At 35.6% G+C, this 21,188-nt stretch overlaps 1 protein-coding gene across 1 annotated transcript in view; it reads left to right on the top strand.

Moving 5' to 3' along the window:
* Window positions 1–21,188, top strand: part of THSD7A (thrombospondin type 1 domain containing 7A) — a 446,988-nt gene that overhangs the window by 164,719 nt on the left and 261,081 nt on the right. The window contains exon 2 of the mRNA XM_070470953.1: window positions 17,190–18,021. Within this exon, the coding sequence (XP_070327054.1) occupies window positions 17,190–18,021 (832 nt within the window). The remainder of the gene's footprint in view (window positions 1–17,189; window positions 18,022–21,188) is intronic.

A 21,188-nucleotide genomic window follows, 5' to 3' on the forward strand; every position in this document is an offset into this window, starting at 1 on the left:
TGTAATAAATGGGATCTTAGTTGCTCATATCCAGTCATTTACACAGTAAGGGAATCGACAACAAATGGGTAATGACCAGAAGTAAAGTCAAAGTGTTAGTCACTGAGTCATGTTCAACTCTTTGCGGCCATATAGACTGTAGCCTGCCAGTCTCCTCTGCCCATGGAATTCTTCAGGAAAGAATCTGGGATGGGTTGCCATTCCCTTCTCCAGGGGATCTTCCCGACTCAGGGATTGAACTCAGGTCTCTTGCATTGCAGGCAGATTCTTTACTGTCTGAGCCACCAGGAAAACCAAACTGGAAGAGCTAGAGGTAAATGAAAGACACGTTTTCTGTTGTTACTGTTTTTTTTTTTTTTTTTAATTTGAGTAAACTCAAACCCAAATATGTCAAATATTTTTCCTTTGGAAATACTTTCAAAAAGTGCAGTTGAAGTCCTAAGAAATATGCCTTTTCTTGATCAAATTCCCATTTTTTTCACTCACCCTGTTAGGCATCTAGCATTCTATGGAACTCTGCTAAGAATCTTAAAATATTTTCCAGTGCATCTTACATGCGCTCATTTTCTTTTCAAAACAAGCAAAACTTATCATGTTTTTCAGGAGCTACGGAGAAGTCAGAGATAAAGGAATTCCCTTACCAGTAGACTCTGCTTTATAATTCCTTATGTCATGGAAACTGCAAGATATCAAATAATAATTGAATTTTTATGGCATAAAATTCTGAAAACTGCTTACCTACAGTTAAAAAAAATTCAGCCATTGGCAAAATGAGTTTCAAAAACCTCTACAAGATGGAGATTTCCTGTGAGAACTGTGTTCTCAAATCTTAGGGGTAGTGTTTGTCACACTGAGAAACCCGAATGCTTGGGGAAGATAGCAATTATGAAAATGTAACAGATCCTCAGAGAGACTTCCTGACATTGAAGAAAATGCCATTGAAATAATGAGTCAACTATTAACACCATCAGGGTGAAAGAAAGCCTATGCGAGGAAAATAATTTGAATTCCATCACTTCTTGTCCTTATCTTCACAAGGATATTAGCAAGTGACAAATAAGACTAAAATAAAATACACATGATACACATGCATCTTTCTGATGGCAGTCTCAGAGGAAAAAATAGAAAAGAAGGCAGAAGGTTAATCCTGTTAAGGTTTACTAAGTTAAATCTCATTTTCAGCAATCATGGGTGGCTCCTTAAAAAGAAATACTCATGCTTTACAATTTGACTGTCTAATGTCCTTGAGGCTTGAGTTAGCTTTTAGGCACAAATTTTCTTAAGCTACATTTATTTTACTCACCTAGTAGCCCTGCAATTAATGAATTTTTGATGTTGAAATCACAGACTGCAGGTCCCCTTTTGATGCCGGCAGGGTGACTATCCCATCTAGTGCTTGCCTTTCATTACTGTCACTTTCTGAGTGTAATATAACCTTGACCTCCATAGTCAGGGTAGTCTATTTTCTAGCCTCTTGATAATTCACACAGGATGTCAAACTATTTATTTTAATTCAGAATCTTTTCCTTCGAGGATTTCTAGAAACAGCCATCCTCTGCTAGCTGTTACAGCTCACCAAGTATATATTATGGTGCAATCCCGGTTATGTCTTAAGTAAATGTGAACTGGAAAAAACCTTTGTATCAATTTTTATTGGCAGTCTTGCATTATATTGGGAACTACAAAATGAGTGGGCTTCCTAGGTGGCTCAATGGTGAAAAAAAAAAAAAAAATTCACCTACCAATGCAGGAGATGCAAGTTTGATCCCTGGGTCAGGAAGATCCTTAGGGGAAGAAATGGCAACCCATTTCAGTATTTCTTTTCCAGAACATTCAATGGACAGAGGAGCCTGGCAGGCTGAACTCTGTAGGGTTGCAAAGAGACCAATACGACTGAGCATACTCACAAAAGTAACATGACAAAGCTCCTGTCCTTGAGTAGTTTAAAGTCTTATTGGAGAAATAGTTTTACATATGCAAAATGCTTTGTAAGTAAAATAGGACACAATGTAACAATAGATCAGGACATGTGAGACAGATAATGTAGGAAATTCACACAATTAAAGCATATTTTTGAAAGGATGTTGAGATTTATTAATACCTGTAGTAAAGTTTTGTAAGCTATATTAAGCTTGGATACACTTATGGAAAAGTTGCCTGTGACTCCCCAACCTGGCCCCAAGCTCCCCTTCCTTTTCAGACCTATGTCCCATGTGCTTATTTATTTATACAGTCCTCATTTCCTGGTTTTGTTCATGCTGTCCCCTATTCCTGGCACTCTCTCCTCCCACACTAGTATGTCCAACCTTATGTCCTGTGATTTCCATTTCTATCTCTCCAACTGAAATACCACTATTTCCATCAGACTTTGTGTTCCCTAGTAGGAGTAGAATATCCTTCTTTAGGCCCCCAGTGAACTCATTTTCCTCTCTGACTGTAATATATAAAACTTACTCTACTATTTAAAAGTATTCAGTGTTAACTTGTGATATATGACAAGGAAGTATGATTTAAAGCATGTCATTAAGGCTATTTTGCTAACGTGTGTGTCTCCACAGCCCCACTCTTCAAAATAATAGCAGCAGATTACCTAAATTTATTGCATGGTGGTTTTAACAATTGTGTTGTATTGAACTTACTTCAGAATTTGTTATAAAAAGTCAATAGTTGATTCTTTTTTCTCAATATCATATTTTAAAAAGAAGATAATGTTCATTCGTGTTTTTCTACAATAAAAACTATTTTGAATTTTCCAATAATGATTTTTCAATAATGTGAAAGAAAATTCCCAAATAGCCATCAATAGATGAGTGAATAAACAAAATGTGATTCACAATGGGCTTGTCTAAAATAGTTAAACTCATAGAAGCAGAGTGTAAAAATGCTGGTTTCCAGAGGCTGGGAGGGGGGAAAATATTAATCCATGGGCACATTTTAAAAAGTTCTAACGATCTGCTATACAACATTATACCTATAGTTGATAATGTACACTTAAACCTTTGAATGTATATCTCATGATAAGTGCCCCTACACAGAACACCGAAATTTTTAAAAATTAAGATTAAACTCTAGTAAGGAGGAACACAGTCTTAGTAATCCAAATTCAAGTTTCCTCTATCCTGCTGGTGTGTCTGTCCTATTTAGCCTAGAGACCATCTGTGATCTGTGAGCCCCTGTGACCTTTGTACTCCAGCAAATAATGAGCATTCAGTATAGAATGCTGAGAACATTTTTAGCACTGGAATTGCTTCCTATAATAAGAATTTCATTTATGAGTGTAATTTCGATTTAAATAATCCTTATTTTTTTCCACCGAAAGAATACTAAATTGATGTAGATAGATGTGTGAAGTGTTTGCCTTGTAATTAGTCTTTATTTCTTTGTAGCATTATATGTACACCATATCAAAGCATGCAGACATATATTATGAACATTAGCCTTCAAATGTAAACTAAAAGGTTACCAGTTCTGGGCAATGCAGGGGAATTACAGCCTTCTGAGGGTAACCTCTCATGCATAACTGCATGCATGGCACCTCAAGAACATGGATCAGAGTTGCTGATCAAGGAATCTGGAAGAGCTCAGAGGTAAAATGTACCTCTAGTTCCCTGAGCCAACCTCTGGGTAAGGCTTCATTGAATAAATAGGTGTTCGGGGACAGGAGTTTCAATATGTGCCTCTGTCCTAATGGGGCTGAGTTAGCCAAGCAATTACCAAAGGAATAGCCATAGTGAGTAAATCCATTACCTAGCATAGAATAAACTGAAAAAGTCTAAATGTTGACGGAACATGTGTGAGATGAGTTAGCAGAGTTAAGAGGCTTGGTTAAGACTCATCATGTTGAAACAGATATGAGGTTATTATTTTTTATCTCAATTAGAATAAAAGATATGTGGATGTTGTCAGATATTTTATTTGTCTAGTCTGTTTTGTTTTCTTTACTAGTTTCCAGATCGCCCTATCGTATTATGGCACAATCTAACAATGCCACCAAAATGCTACAAGTCTAGTGACCAGACCAGATATCCTATTAGGAATAAGAGGGGAAAAACAAGTAGATTAGTATTTAGTTTGGAGTCTTAGAATATTTGGAAAGTCATCAGGGAGAGTTTAGCTTAGAATTCTTAGAAAGATTAATTTATAGAAATATTGGGAAGAAATCTCTAATAAATAAAGCTCTCTACCAGCAGAGTGAGTGACATTGCTAAACAATGAGCTCTTGTCACCAGAAATATTCCACCTGAGCCTAAAAGAACCAAAGAAAGATTATATTACAGAATCTCCATGGATCCTTCCAAGTCACAGATTCCAAGATAATGATACTTTTTGTTTGTAAATTAATGAATTATTTTTGGAGCCTGAGGTCACTTTGATAATTTACTAAATAGAGTTTGAGAAATAGAGTCCCACTGTGAGCTGTTCATCTGAAATGAAGTCTGCTATGATAGAGTGTGAGAGTAGAAAGTCAGGGAATGTGAGCTGGGAAGTCAGGACACCTGGGTTCTGACCCAGGCTTGGATGATATTTGTGTAAGCTGCACTTAACTATTATAGTCTGAAGATCCCTGGCTACAAAATGCTGCACTGTTTATCACAGTGGTGTCCTTAGTTTTAAATTTTACGATTTCCATGAATGTGCAGCTGTCAGCTCTCATATTCCTCATCTAACCATCTGCCTTAGTTGATTCACTATCATCCTCTTGGAACCAATTAATCAGTGAAGCCATGTGAAATTATGCCCTGAGTTAATTTCAATTGATACATATATTTTTAAATGCATCCTTACTGTGATTTTAATCAAGCAAAAGAAGCATCACATCTCCATGTGTCTTCAAGAAGACTAATGGTGTGTCTTAAAGTATAGATTGGCCTGATACACTGGTATTAATGTAATAGATTTTTAAATTATAGTTATTTAATACTTATGGAATTTTTCAGCCATGGAAATTTAATAATCAAGGAGAAATGTATACCCAAACACAAAAATGTGCATAGAAAAAAAATCAGAAAATGGATGTTTTTTTCTGACTCCCTAATTCTGAGTAAGATCTTAATGTTTTAGGGTAAAATTAACTCTTCCTAAAGATATAATGTTCACAGTTACTAAAAAACAATTAACAGAACTATATGCATCTTCAACACTACTTTATCGGTGACATTTCTTTGAAGATAAAACTGAATATCTGATTTTATTAAGAAAGGACATGAATTGTGTGTATGTTAATCACTCAGTGTCCAACTCTTTGTGACCCCAAGGACTGAAGCCTGCTAGGCTCCTCTGTCCTTGGAATTCTCCAGGCAAGAATACTGGAGTGGGTTGCCATTTCCTTCTTCAGGGGATCTTCCTGGCCCAGGGTTTGACCCTGGCTCTCCTGCATTGCAGATGGATGCTTTACCATCTGAGCTATTAGGTAATTAGAAATACTCAACATTGATCAAATCCTGTTTTGGCTCTCCATTTTATAACTTAATTTGGGGCTGTCTTACATATGCTGTATTTTACAAAATGAAATTATTATATGAAAAATACTGATCAACTCTAACTCTTGAGAAATTTGTGCATGCTTATGGATAATATTTTATTGTCAGAGTTGGGAAGATCCTTCTAAAAAATCATGCTATTCTTCATTTCATTTTTGGGGAAACTTAAGCTTTTACATTCAAATCTTCAGTTACATACTGATTATTTTTCATTGCATCTTATAATTTTGGACTCATGCTTAACTTTATAAATTTACTTGACTTTCTCCATTATGGAAATAATAATTGAAGGTCTACTAGACATTTCCAAGTCACTGATATTGCAAATTACTGCCCTAAACTATAAACTCAAGTTCCTTGGTTATATAGAGTTTGGAAAGATTAACTTGGCTTCAGAGGAAATATTGGTAGCAAAAATTTGATGTTTCAGGTACTTGAGTTGCTTACTTTTCTTAATCACAACATTTAGCACAATGGAAATTATGTGGAAATTATGAAAATATATAGCAATGCATATGGACATTGATTAAAAGGTAACCATGAAGGAAAGCTTCTAGTCTCTTTTAAAAAGTCATACTTCCCAGTTTCCTAAATGTATAACATTTTAAGTAAGAAGATAAAAACTGAATTTATTGTTATCCTTAATAATTGCCTGTAATGTAGTCCTGCCCCAGTGAGCAAGAGAAAGAAATTAACACTTATCGTGTGTGAGCCTTATTAATTGCTATATCATATTGGGTGGGGGGGGAATCTACTTTGGTCTGTTTTCCTAGAGTGGTTTATTATATGCAGAAGAATAGTAAACTGTAAAGTAAACCTAAAATATGCTTTACAAAAAAGTAACAGGCATGCACATATTTGTTAATGAAAGTAGGGGCAAAAAATATCCCAAATAATCAAAGAATAAAATGTTTCTAAATGAACAATGAAAACAGCTCTGATGTCAAAAGGTTATTACTTCCATTCATTCTGATCTTTACATTTTGTGAAGATCATATCCATAATCTCACATTAATGGCTAAAATTGTATTGTAATTATTGTATGTAGTTAATGGTGTAACATCATCAGAAGAACATGAAATATATTATAATGATAACTATGTATTTAATACGCTAGGCACTAGACCTAAGATAATAATGGTGGTGTTTCTGAGCTACTGTCTTTTTTCAGTGTTTAATAAAACAAGGAAGAGTCTATTCAGTCTAAAATTGCCTCTTCCCTTTTTGCTTGAAGGTTTCAAATAAATTGCCTCTAGGCCCAAGGAATTTAAGAATTCCCCAAAGCTTTGAACTGGACAGTAACTTCCTAGAACCTTGACACTATGTTGCTATATCCAGAAGTTTCTTAAAGTTTCATAAGATTATAGATTGAATATAAAAAGTGTTGGCTGAAGTTTGTTGTAACATTTTATTTTTTAAGGAAAAATGTACATAATATAAAATTTACCATTTTGCCATTTTCGATTGAACAATTCATTGGCCCTAAGTATATTCATATTGTTATGTAACTATTACCAGTGACCATCCCTACATTTTCCTCATCCCAAAGAGAAACATCTGCAGGCATCAAACAATAACCCCCCATTTGCTTCTTCCTTTTAGTCCCTGGTAACATTCTGCCTTCTGTTCTATGAATTTGGCCAACCCAGTGCCTCATATAAGTGAAGTCGTACATTTATCTTTTGTGTCTGACCTACCTCACTTAGCCTGTTCTCAAGGCTCATATATCTTGTAGCATGTATCACAATTTCATTCTTTTTTAAGGATGAATACTATTCCATTCTATTTAATGCCATATTTTGTTTACTCTTCCATTTCTGATGTTTTCACCTTTTGTAGTGCTTTCTTAATGAATATCTATTTTCTTGCCTATCACAGCACCTAGCACATTGTAGGCCCTCTAAACACTAAATATTTATTGAATGAATAAACATGATAAAAGTTCAGGTTTATTCAGCTTTCAGCAATTTTGTCCTGAAGGTATATTGTTCTTAGACAGATGTTTTTCATTTGGCATCTTTAGAAGAAAAACACCACCACAACCAAAACACTCCCCATCATTTGCTAAGCATGAGATGCCACTTATGTGCCATCTCAAATCTCTATGGCTCCACCTCCACCTCTGGTTACTCCTGTGACTTCAGATTATTCACAACTTTAACTAGATGTGTGTGACTTCAATTCACCAACAGCTGAGCAGCCTGATTTCCCAGAGCTTCTCTGAGGATGCGTGTAGAAACCCACTTGGTAGTCACTCATGAACAACTTGATATTGGGAGAGAGTTACCAATCATGGGGTCATTCTTGACCAATTGGGGAAAGGGCCAAGAGAATATTTATTTTGTGATATCAACATATTACCTGCTTTGTGATATCACCTGCTAGGCTGATGTACAGTAGCTTACTACTGAGAGTTACTAAGACTCTGACTATCTGAAAGATTGAGATGAACTGTAGGTAGGAAGTGAGGCATTTTATGTTATCTAACATCCTTGGAGAAATTAGTGCCACATTAAACATTCAAAAGACACAGGAGACATGGTCCACATCATATTCCCGTCTAATTGGCCTGTTGTGTTTCCAAAAAAGGTAGAACTGAATGGATTGTAGAAGATAACAGCAAGTTGCTCTAAACTTAACCATGTATTAGGCCGATTTGCAGATGGTATGAGAGATGTGGTATTTAAACTACAACAAATCAACAGGACCTTGGTAGGCAGATACTGATCTAAAAAAGGTGTTTTCCTCAATTCTCATTAGTAAAATGAATCAAAAGCTTTGCTTTTACTTGAGTCTATATAGCAGACACAATCACTCCCTCATCCTGGAGACAACATTTACACATTTGTCAAAAAGAAAATCCCACTCAGTTCATTGACTCAGTCATGTCCTACTCTTTGTGATGCCAGGCTTCCCTGTCCATCACCAACTCCTGGACATTACTCAAACTCATGTCCATTGAGTTGGTGATACCATCCCACCATCTCATTCTCTGTCATCCCTTTCTCCTCCTGCCTTCAATCTTTCCCAGCATCAGGGTCTTTTCAAATGAGTCAGTTCTTTGCATCAGGTGGTCAAAGTATTGGAGTTTCAGCTTCAACATCAGTCCTTCCAATGAATATTCAGGACTTATTTCCTTTAAGATGGACTGGTTGGATCTCCTTGCAGTCCAAGGGACTCTCAAGAGTCTTCTCCAACACCACAGTTCAAAAGCATCAATTCATTGGTGTTCAACTTTCTTTATAGTCCAACTCTCACATCCAAACATGACTGCTGGAAAAACCGTAGCTTTGACTAGATGGACTTTTGTTGGCAAAATAATGTCTCTGCTTTTTAATATGCTGTCTAGGTTGGTCATAGCTTTTCTTCCAAGGAGTAAGTGTCTTTTAATTTCTTGGCTGCAGTCACCATCTCCTGTGACTTTGGAGCCCCCCAAAATAAAGTCTTTCACTGTTTCCATTATTTCCCCATTTATTTCCCATGCAGTGAATACCACTGTATTCATGACATTGCTAGTTGGATTTGGTGACTAGGAAGTGACAATTAGATATATTCTAATTGAAAAAAAAACAGGTGGCACCCTCAAAACTCTGACTGGGGATCTTAGATTACCCAGTTCATAAGATGTATTTTCTATTTTACATTACTGCAGGTGACAGTATTGCTTAAACTCTCTGTCACGATATAAGAATCCCCTTTCCTCAATCTCCATAAGATTCTCACTTCTTATTTTTTGAAAAATCTTTATTGGAGTATAGTTGCTTTACAACATTGTTAGTTTCTCCTGTAGAGCAAAGTTAATCCATTGTACATACACATGTATCCACTCTTTTATAGATTCTTGTCCCACATAGGCCATTACAAAATATTGAGCAGAGTACCCTGTGCTACACAATAGGTCCTTATTAGTTACCTATTTTATATATAGTAGTGTGCATATGTCAAACCTAATCTCCTAGTTTATCCCTCCCCCCACTTTCTCCCTTGGTAAACGTAAGTTTTCTATATTTGTGACTCTTTCTGTTTTGTAAATATGTTCATTTGGACCATTTTTTTTAGATCCCACATTTAAGTGATATCATATGATATTTGTCTTTCTCTTTCTGACCGACTTCACTCAGCATGGCAATCTCTAGGTCTACCATGTTGTTGCAAATGGCCTTATTTCATTTTTTATGGTTGAGTAGTATTCCATTGCCTATATTACCACATCTTCTTTACTGTTCCTCTGTTGATGAACATTTAGATTGCTTCCAGGTTCTCTGCATTGAACATTGGAGGTACTTACATCTGTTTGAAATTATAGTTTTCTCCAGGTATATGCCTGGTAGTGGGATTGCTAGGTCATGGTAGTTCTATTTTTAGTTTTTTTAAGGAACATCCACACTATTCTCCATAGTAACTGAACCAGTTTGCTTTCACTTGTAGGAGGGTTCCCTTTTCTCCACACTCTCCAGCATTTATTGTTGGTGGATTTTTTTGGTGATGGCTGTTCTGATTGCTGTGAGATGGTACCACATTATAGTTTTGATTTGCATTCCTCTAATAATTAGTGATGTTGCAAATTTCTTCATGTGCATATTGGCCATTTGTATATCTTCTTTTAAGATTTTCTCACTTCTTTTTCTTACTGGCAGCTTCCATTAGGCTTCTTCCAACAGCCTTTTTTTAAAAGCACCTTTGTCTCTTACTAACACTTTTTCCTCATTGCCCTTTTAACTTTGGCCACTGCCTGGTTCCAGCATTCCATTCCCATGAATTTGATTTTGGGTTATGGCAACATACATCTTTCAGGACCATAGTCTATGTTAGATATCTATTGCTACATAACAAATTGCCTCAAAATTTAGCTGATTATAATCAATAAAATCATCTTAGTTTCCATGTTTCAAATTCCAGTTTCAAATTTCCATGAAATCTGGAAGCAGCTTAGCTTGGTAGTTCTGAGTCTCTTATGTGGCTGTGGTCAACACTGGCCAGGCCTGCAATTTTCTAAATATTGACTGGTGCTGAAGAAACTGCTTCCAGGGGGATCATGAGTCAATGGCCTTTCATGGAGTCTAGCCTAAAGAAATCATCTCTGATGCATGCAGAATTTAAAAGACTGTCACAAAAAAATGAAATCTTTCTGTGTGAGAAAAAAGCATTTCCCAACTTTATCACAAATTTTCCTCATAATGTTGGTTCTTAGTGTATTAGTGATTATCCAATAGTGATATGAGACGATGAAAGTTAATGACATGGTACATATTATATTATGTTTTACAAAGGAAAGAAATCAAGATTCAAAGAGTTTAGGTAATTTTCATAAGAGAGATCAAATTGATAGGGCCTGAAAATAGATTGCTATATTTGGTAACTGTGAAATCAGCTTTTCTAGTCACTGATTCATCATTCATTGTCTCATCAGATTTAAAGAGCTTGTTCTAATTTTTGTACACTTAATTTGATACTCTTATATAACTTATTAAAGTTTAATTACTTATTGAAGATGAAAGCTCAGCTTGACTTCACAGTGATCTTTCCTTATCTACCAAACTTATTTGCCATTTGAGAGTTATATTTTAAATTAAAATGAAATTAAAACTGAAATCAAAAAAGTTATGAGCACTCCTATTTTTTTTCCTCTAAAAGGGAAATTTAATCAGTTTAGGTCAGTAAATATTCAAAATTTAATTGTTTATGCTCATAAATCTACACAAAGGGGTCCTCTTGACAGAGTGCATACTTATAATTGAATCAATTAGTATAACATAGAGTGGTATGATATGCCAGGCATTTGAATTACCAATCTATATGATTATTTCAAGACAGACATTTAAGATCACATGTTGGCTTCTATCCATGGGAAAAAATCCCTTGAAATGCAGAATAAGCAAAATTATTTTTCAGTGTTGGAAACAAGGAAAGACACTAGAATTCTTCAAAAGTTTTGAGGTCTTTTGTCAACCACAGTACACAAAGGATTGGATTTAAGGGAATAAAGACTATCTGCATGTTAAAATAGTCAAAGGATGGACTCTGAGGAAATAAGCACAACATTCCTCCAGTAGGAGCCCAGATTAAAAAAAAAAAAAAAAGCAGTCTGTAAATTATCAGGAAAAAGTGTATATTTGTAAATGGCTGTCTGGAGGACAAGCTGGTACATTTGGATGGACACATTTGCAATACTGAATGTATCAAAAGCTTGAAAATTTGAAAACATTTTGACTAAATTACCTGACCAATATAAAACAGTGATTGTTTATTGTAATATTCTGTATAGTTTGGAAACAATTTTTGAAAAGACTTAAATTTCCAAAAATAGAATATCAATTAGATAAATCACTGTAAATTGATACAACTTGCCATACAACAAAAATATAAATCTAATTGGGCAAATATGAAGAGTATCTGACTTTAAGTGTTTAGTAGGATCAGTCTTTGTATTTCTGTGTGTATGTACGTGTATGTGTGTGTGTACCTGAGCCTGCCCACCATGTATTGAAGCAGAGTGACTTTTATGGCAGATTGTAAAGTAAAATAGCAGATTATAAAGCAACTTATAGCATGACCTTAAATTTATTTAAATATATTTTTAATTGCCTAATAGAATGATAGCAAAATATGAAGACTATTTACCTTTAGTTTCTGGGAGTTATAAAGAATTTTCTGATAATTAGCAGTCATTTCTAGTTATTTTTTCCCTGTGTATTTACTCAAGTATAAACAAATAGAATTTATTTTTTAATTCTGTGACTTGTATATTTCAAAAATAAAATATGGTGCAGCAATCTTGAGACAGAATACAGTATATTACAAAGCTGTACACTCCTTGATCTTGGTAAACTAGGACATGCTGTTCCATAACCAAATCCAGGAGGGAAAATGCACCATCTCATTTGTAGAATGCAAACATATTTACTCAAATAAGAAACTGGCTCATTTGAGAGTTTTATAGCAAACAAGGACAGAAAGTAGTTTGCATAATTTTCTTATGCTCCTTTTATAGTGTTTATCTTTTATAAGGCTCTTTGGAACAGTTGCTAGCCACCTGTCAATAATGTGGCCTTTTATAGACTCAACCTTTTATTGTTCTCATGCCCTTGACATATAAAAAAAAAAAAGCAACCTTAGAAGGAGTCGTGTTGAATATGGTGGGCAACATACTAATTTTAAATTTAAAAGACTGTCTTTTGTAGACTGAAATAAAGAGAGAGTTTTGAATGACATGAAGAGAATAGGCATGCTATGAAATCCTCTTTAGCAGGAATAAAAATAAATTCATTATTTTATAAACATTTTTTGAAAGTTAGTTAAGAATCATATTTAAAGCACTAGCCAGTAGAAAACTAAGCCACATAGAATTCATTTAAAGTTGTTGTAACAATTTTGGATAATTTTGCATCAGTTCCAAGTGAAAATATTTGGACTGTGAATCTAACAATTACATAAATATTTTGTATATGTAAACAGTTGTTGAAACTTCTTTTTGCTGGAATAAGACATCCAGTGTTTTTTCTCAATTTACATAAAATCTGTCAAGCTAAGTGTTCTACATACATTTATTGACCTGCATCTTTAAAAGCGCTTTGCGTGATACTGAATGAACACAGTCCTATAAATCTGTATGCAGGAATACATTTCCATTCATAAAGGAATATTACCCAAGCCCTCAAGTAAAAAGCTACCTATGTTTTATTTTGTACAATTAGATTCCTAGTTCTCTGAAAATAATCATGAACAGGAGCAATAAATGAAGCAAGTTTCAAACCAATGTAAATTCTTTCTACTCTTGTTAAAAAATAAAAAAATCAAACATCCTGATACACACACACACCATTTCCAACACCATTTCCCACTCTAAGTAATATAAGATGTGGGGCTACAATTTAATATCTATTCAGAGATATATAAATTAAAAATATCACATTCTCATATTATATTTGGGAGACAACTTCATGTTCTCCTCGATAGAATTTCAATGCTGTGCTTTCAAATTGTACTTCAAAATATTTGTAGTCCTTAAAACATGGTAGCTAACTGGGCTGACAGTTCTTAGCTGTCAAGAACAATTTTAGATGTGATCCCCTTTCTGTTCAATGTGTGATTATTTTAATAGCACGTGGAGGACAGAAGTATATAGCTCTTTATCAGGTATACATTGGTGAAGATCTGGTTTTTCAACTGGACACAAGTGTAATACCCATGGTGCAATGAGAAGATAAGAACACAGATAAGATAGCCTGCAACGTGAATGAGCTTTATTTAAGTTCAGTTGTGATTACATTGCCACCTCTGCTTTCACTGGTGCCCTCATGCATTTCTTTTCCTTTAACCTAGTGAGTATTTTTGTAGATCTCTAGAATTTTCTTGGGATACCTCCTGGTTCTCAGTGTAAATATACTTGGAATAAAATAAACCCAACAATGTTATCTATAATTAAATGATTAATAGGAATCTATGATAATATTTTTGAAGTGAAAATTGAATTTGTATATAGAATATATGTTCTTTCTAGATATCTAAGAAAACTTTAGAAATATTTATTCATTATCAGTGTGTATGAAATAGTGTAGACATTTCCTTGAATTCAGTTTTTTTCCTGTTGGCATTGATATTAAGCATGTAATGCTAAGTCATTTCAGTCATGTTCAACTCTTTGTAATGCTATGGACTATATAGCTCACCAGGCTCCTCTGTCCATAGGATTCTCCAGGCAAGGATACTTCAGTGGGTCACCTTGCCCTCCTCTCGAGGATCTTCCTAACCCAGGGATTCAATCCTGGGTTAAATCTCCTACCTTGTGTCTCTTAAATCTCCTACCTTGGCAAGCGGCTTCTTTACCACTGGTGCCACTTGGGAAGCCCTAAGCATGTAACTAATGCCTTGAATAAAAAGATCTACAAAATAAACTCTCTCTTTCCTGAACAAAATAATTGAGGAAATTCATTCAGAAGCCAGCCATGAAAATTAAAAAGATATGATCAAGCCAAATTTTGCAAAAATATGCAGAGTTCTATTGTTAAGGGGCCATAGAACGAGTCTAATGTGATTAACAGATATTGCCAAACTATTATTTAGTAAATTAACTGAAATAGTAGTAAACATGATGTGAGAAACATGCAGAGCTTCACCCATCCTTATTTATGTCAAGTAACTTTCAAACTTAATAGTTAACTAGTAGTGTATATTTCTGCTTCCTAAGTTCAGATGGTTTGTTTTTTAGTTATGTGTGTTTGCTTACTCAATAATCACATACAAACTTAAAGCCAGTTAACATTTTGTATAATCAGATGTCTGTAATAAAATATTTTCATCAGTTAGTTGAAGCATACCCATTAGTAGTAGTGCAACCTACTTAAGGAGTACAATTAAATATTCTTAAGTGGCAAATCTGTAACTTCTATTTTTACTTGGAGGATAAAAGACTAACTTCTTAATAGTCCTAATCTGATGTGGTCTATTCAGTCTGATTTCATATTTATATCAAGAATTAGAAAACAATGAATTATTAAGAAGTTCTCCTGAATTATAGCTGGGTTTTATACTTTGAGTTAGTTCAAGACTCTTATATTTTGAAATTTAGATTTAATGGTATGTAACTCATAACTTGATGATCTAACATAAATGTGTCTTTATGTACTGTGTTTAGGTTGAGAAGTAAAGATTACTGTTGTTCAGGTACAATCAGGAAAATGAGTAGATAGCAAAGATGTATGTAAGTAACTAAAATTATATATATATACACACACATATATATATATATATATATCACTATGTTCACTTGAGAAGAGTCCCATATTCTGATTCTCAAACTGGTTATTTAGAAAATCTCTAAGCAAGCATCAACAGATTTCTGAATACATATTTTCCTTTGATAAGTTAAAAGTAATATTAACATAATTAACATACTATCAGGTATTCTATGTTTAAAAATGTAACAAATTCATTGTCCTTCTTGGCTCATAAAGTTTTGACATCAGAACTATGGGAGGACCGTTTCCATAAATGTATGTGAAGCCCTTTATGACTCATTACATATGCATATGAAGTTCATAAAGTAATGATATGGGTATGCCACATATCGAATTCTTATCTTCATGCAACTGTGATTAGTTAGAATAATATTTTCAATCAATCTCTCTTCTATTTACAACTCCACTATTCCATTTGTAATGAAGTTAACATCTTCCCAAGTTGTAAACATCTTCCTAGTTAAACAAAATTAAACATTTAAATAGAAGCACATTCTTCATATCTCATTCTTTGTAGTGTACGGGAGTATTTAACTGTAAAGCTCTAAAATCTAGGATAAATCATAAAAATAAAAGTCAGAACTTGAATCTGAAATCCAGGATGGTTTAGTTATTCATTTCAGATGTGAACTTGGCAAGTCACTTCTCCTTGGCACTTGTTTTCTTCATCCATAGAGTGAACCTGCTGGCCTAGTTTAGTGGTTTTTTACTTTTCAGACAGAAGCCTCTTCTCAAACTATATATATATATATATATATATATATATATATAATCTCAACATGTCTAAAAATGAATGCTATTAATGGAGCTTTTCTTAGGGAAGAAGCCATGAGGAAGGAGGACAGTGGGGTGGGACTGAGTGACCCGAGAGTCCAACCCTGTATGCTGCCTGTCCCCTTCCCGCATAACCTATTGAAGATGCTCTAGTCTACACCAAATAATCCCTCAGATGCCATGGATGCATTTTGAAAATAATATGACTCTACGATTTTTACATTTCTTTAAAATTCCAAAATAATGTAATCTCAATTATGTAAATTGATATTTGTCTGTTAAAGCCCTGAGAATCCTATCTTTAAAAAACAAATGATATATGCAAATATAAGTTGGTTTTAATCTATGATAAGAAGGATTCTAAGGTTAAGAGCCCACGTTTCATATTAAAGCCTCGGACTTAAGTATTCCATAAAATTGCTCTATAATGCCACCACATAGCTCATATTTAGGAAATGAATAAATTGATAAAATGTGAAGTAACCTTTTAAGATGCAGAAAATTACAGAAGTCTTTTAGCTAAATTTTTATCCTCTTGCCCATCTGTACATTTTACTAGCAGAGATGAGAAAGAAAAATTTTTTTTGCTAAACTTAAAGGCAGAATGTGCTATAAAATGAAGATTCTTCACTCCCCAGCTTTGGTTACCAGAAAGTAAACACTTCTGTCAACACATGTGTAAAACTAATAAATTCTTGAGATCATAGGAGGTGGAGCATTGGAAAACGAGGGAGAAGAGAGAACATTGTACAAAATAGTTAATTGCTCAGGAAAACAAAAGCCTGCAGGAGACAGAGTTCTTCACAAGGGGTCATTTTCTTTGCCAGTTAGTGAAATGAATATGATGGATGTAAGGCAAGTGTAATTGGTTTTCGCTGTGACTAGTTTCTAGTGACCTTTATGAGCAAGGGTTCTCTTCTACCTCACATTAAGACAAAGCATAAAAGTAAGTTTTCAGTAATCCCAAAAGGACTCAAAGTGGATCTGTCCCAGCAGTTACCTTATATAAATTCTGTGACACAGTTCACCTTCCGCAAGAATCGAGTGTAGATCATAACTTTCCAACAGCCCGGTAAAGAGACCTGCTTTACCACGCTTCAGGGAAGTTAACGTTCTAGATCTTGAAGTGTCTTTCTGGACCGTGAAGTCATGTGTGGTTTTCTTCTAGTAGCGCTGTGAACTCTCGTATTTTTTTTAGGTCCGTGGGGCCGATGCATGGGAGACGGATGTGGCCCAGGAGGCATTCAGACCCGCGCAGTGTGGTGTGCGCATGTGGAAGGGTGGACGACATTGCATAGCAACTGCAAGCCGGCCGAGAGACCCAGTAACCAGCAGAATTGTTTCAAAGTCTGTGACTGGCACAAGGAGTTGTACGACTGGAGGTTGGGCCCGTGGAATCAGTGTCAGCCGGTGATTTCAAAGAGCCTGGAGAAACCGCTGGAGTGCGTTAAGGGAGAGGAGGGCATTCAGGTGCGGGAGATAACGTGCATCGAGAAAGAGAACGATGTCCCTGCGGAGGATATCATCTGCGAGTACTTCGAGCCCAAGCCGCTGCTGGAACAGGCCTGCCTCATCCCCTGCCGGCAGGACTGCATCGTGTCCGAGTTTTCCGCCTGGTCGGAGTGCTCCAAGACCTGCGGCAGCGGGCTCCAGCACCGGACGCGTCACGTGGTGGCGCCCCCCCAGTTCGGCGGCTCGGGGTGCCCGAACCTGACGGAGTTTCAGGTGTGCCAGGCCGGCCCCTGCGAGGCCGAGGAGCGCGGCTACAGCCTGCACGTGGGGCCCTGGAGCACGTGCTCGATGCCCCACTCGAGACAAGCGAGGCAGGCCAGGAGGCGCGGGAAGAGTAGAGAGCGGGCCAGGGACCGCGGGAAAGGGGTCAAGGATCCAGAGGCCCGTGAGCTGATCAAGAAGAAGAGAAACAGAAACAGGCAGAACCGCCAGGAGAACAGATACTGGGACATCCAGATCGGATACCAGACCAGAGAGGTTATGTGCACGAACAAGACGGGGAAGGCTGCTGATTTGAGGTAAGCTATCTCTCTGTCAAGACCACGTGTTAGAGAGCCTTTAAGACCTGTGGTTGGAAGTCCTGAAATTCGTATGTGTGTCCACCTAGGGTGAGCCACCCCCAAGGGGGCATTTTTCATTTTAAGGCACTTAAATGTTTGTGGGTTTCCTGAAGTTATTTCTGTTTTGTTCATACTTAGGCACTCTACCACTAGAGTTCATTTAAATTTTCCTGTCAAAATCTAAAGCTTAGGAGATTCTCAGTGAGATGATACTGCTTCTTTAAGTCAGCAATGCTATTTTCCACCTATAAGAAGGGAAAAAAGACTTACATAAAGGGCTGGAGTTTAGGAATGTTCAATTCAGGTACTTATTTTAGTGAGACTAAGGCACGCTTGCAATTTCTAAGTTTATAGCATTTTCAGAGTTACCCTATAAACAAAATTTAAACCACCACCCAGGGAGCTATTTGTAAGAATAATTCCTTTCACATTTTATAAAATGGAATAACTTTCCCCAGAGAAGAAAAGGGGGAACCAGCAGAAAATAAGGTAAGGAGAAGTTATTTAATCATGAGTAGCTTAGTTTAGAAAACATGTAATTAATTGGCTGCTTTGTCTAGACAGAAATTATTTGTCAAATTACCTCTGGGTAAACAAAGACTGTATTATGAAAGACTTTCTCATGTATGATTTATTTCTTGTGAAAATATTCATTGAGGATTATCTGAAGGATATGAGGTTCTCTGGATATTCTAAATTTTGCTCTTGGATAAGCCAGACCATCTGGGAGTGGCTTATCTGGATCATTTGCATAATTGCTTCTTCTGAAATATTTATGCAGCTATGATTTGGAGTGAACTGAGAGAAATTATGGTAACATCACTCAGAATTTTATATCATATTTATTGTAGAAATGACATTGAAAGCATCATCTCCTCCATCACACAGTCTGTTCTCTTGATTAAAAACACATAAGGTAAATTTCACAGAAGTCTCAATACATGTGCTTCTGGTGAGCATCTGGATCGTTTTCCTTATGGCTCCTGGAAATCTTGTAATAGATCACGTTTTCCTGTTTACTTTGGCTCTTGAGACTGTAAATAGGACTGTGTGGCATGCCTATTATTTACTAACCACTGCCTCCCCATCCCCCGCCACTGGCTTCTTTTTCTTCTCATCCTGATTATTTTCCTTCATTCATTCTTGTCTAATGATTTTACTGTCTATGGATTTTGAAAACTGACTGAAAGCCTTTGTGAAGCAGGATGCAATTGAAATAAGTGAGAAAACAGACAATTGATATATCTGCCTAAGACAATTTCTCTCATCATAGTGTTGTTCTGGTTGCTATTTTTAGGATATTTGCTACTCCCTTTTTTTTTAATTACACAATTCTGTTTTCTTTCAGCCATACAGTACTTTGCTCTTTCTGTCTATTCAGAAGTTGTTTGTCCAGCTATTTTTCTGGTCCTGCTAAAGTATACTTCTCCTGCCTTTATTACCCAGGCTCCCTATACCCTCTTGTATGTGTGTGTGTATGTGTGTATTCACCTCTGATGCTGTGTCGTGTACATTTTCAGTTCATTCTCTGTTTTTTTCTTTTCTGACAGACCTTTTCCTGGTGATTTCCTGATCTCTTTTCCTAAAGTATTAGTTATATTAGTTATTTGACTCCCACCATTTAATTGAATGAGCCTCCAAGGCAACTTGAGCTTTCTCCTGCTGTCACTGGGTTAATATGCTGTAGACATTTAATTTCATGTTGACTACTGAATTAAAAGTATAATTAGAATAGTAGCTACCACTCCATGGAACTTGATATTCCCAACCAGTTATTTGGAAGTAAATACATTTAAAAATCTGTAGATCTGTCAGGTTCTTATTTCATTAGACATATCATATCTATTCCAGTAAAATTACAGTTGCATGTATGTTGTAACTTACTTAGTTTATACTACAGTATAAATTAAACTTTATGTTAAAACAACTTGCTTCATAATAGTTCTCTTATTTGAAGACTATACAGATTATATGAATGTCTCTGGTTAAGAGAGTTAGTTTTAGTAAAGAAGAGACAGCAATTAGATATTTTGCCTACATTTTTCTCAAGCATTACATAATATCACTGAAGTTAATAAAGTGTGAAGAGTAGATGGATAACTCCAACAAAGAACAGGGCCACATGTGCAAGACTTGATGATTAAAGTGTTTCATCTTATATCAAATTCAGAAACCGTTTTATTGTGTAAGAGAATAAAAAGTTATTTAGTAAAGCTAAAAAGGCCTATTACAAAACTTAAATAAACTTAGCTAAATAAATCTAAGAATCTTTGGTAATGCAGTTCATAGCATAAATAAAAATTTTAGTAGAATTGCTGCTAGAACTTCAAAGCTAAAGATGATAGATTTGCTTTCTGCTTTAAACAGACTAAAATCAATAAGGATGAAAAACGTGAATGAAAGTCCATCTTTTATGACAACGGGAGACAATCACAGTCCCAAACCATAATTGATAGAGAAGATTTGGCCACTGCAGTGAAATTAGATCTAACTGAGAGAGGACAATTAGAGAGGGACGTCATGTTGTTACATCTTTCATGAGCACTTAGAATCTCTAAGAGTAGCTTGAAATTTCTGAGGTGCCAAGTCAATGACACATCTTACAGTGGCATGAACTGTGTTAGTGAAGGGGCTGCTGGAGCATCCTTGGGTTCTGTTTGAAAGCAGAATGACCTAATAGAAGGACTGGAGGAAACTCGATATGCCATTATTGCTAAGAAAAGACTCTTAGTTTGATGGACTAGGGGGTTTAAATTTTGATGACCAGTAGAAGAGAGTTATAAAGCATTGCACACACCATGACATAGGGGGCTTCCTTGTGAACCTGTGATTTCCAGCCAGGCTTGAATAGAGTCTTAACCTAAGTAAAGAGTTGTTAGGAAAGTATTGACAAACAGCTCTTCAAGAAACCAAACATATTAAAGGAAATACAGTCTTCTGAATCAAAACCAGAAGTTTAGTGATCACAGAAGAGTCAAGAAAATAGAATTTTAAAACTGATTTGTCAGAGCTCAAAAAAGAATTGTAAAACAGGAAAGTCAAATTTATATTGCATACATTGGTACAAGGTGTCAGTGAGATGGAAAACAGTTTAAGAACATCAAGTAAACTCCAGTTAAAAAAAA

The sequence above is a fragment of the Odocoileus virginianus genome, chromosome 1 (genome assembly GCF_023699985.2).
Source record: "Odocoileus virginianus isolate 20LAN1187 ecotype Illinois chromosome 1, Ovbor_1.2, whole genome shotgun sequence".
Lineage (NCBI taxonomy): Eukaryota > Metazoa > Chordata > Mammalia > Artiodactyla > Cervidae > Odocoileus > Odocoileus virginianus.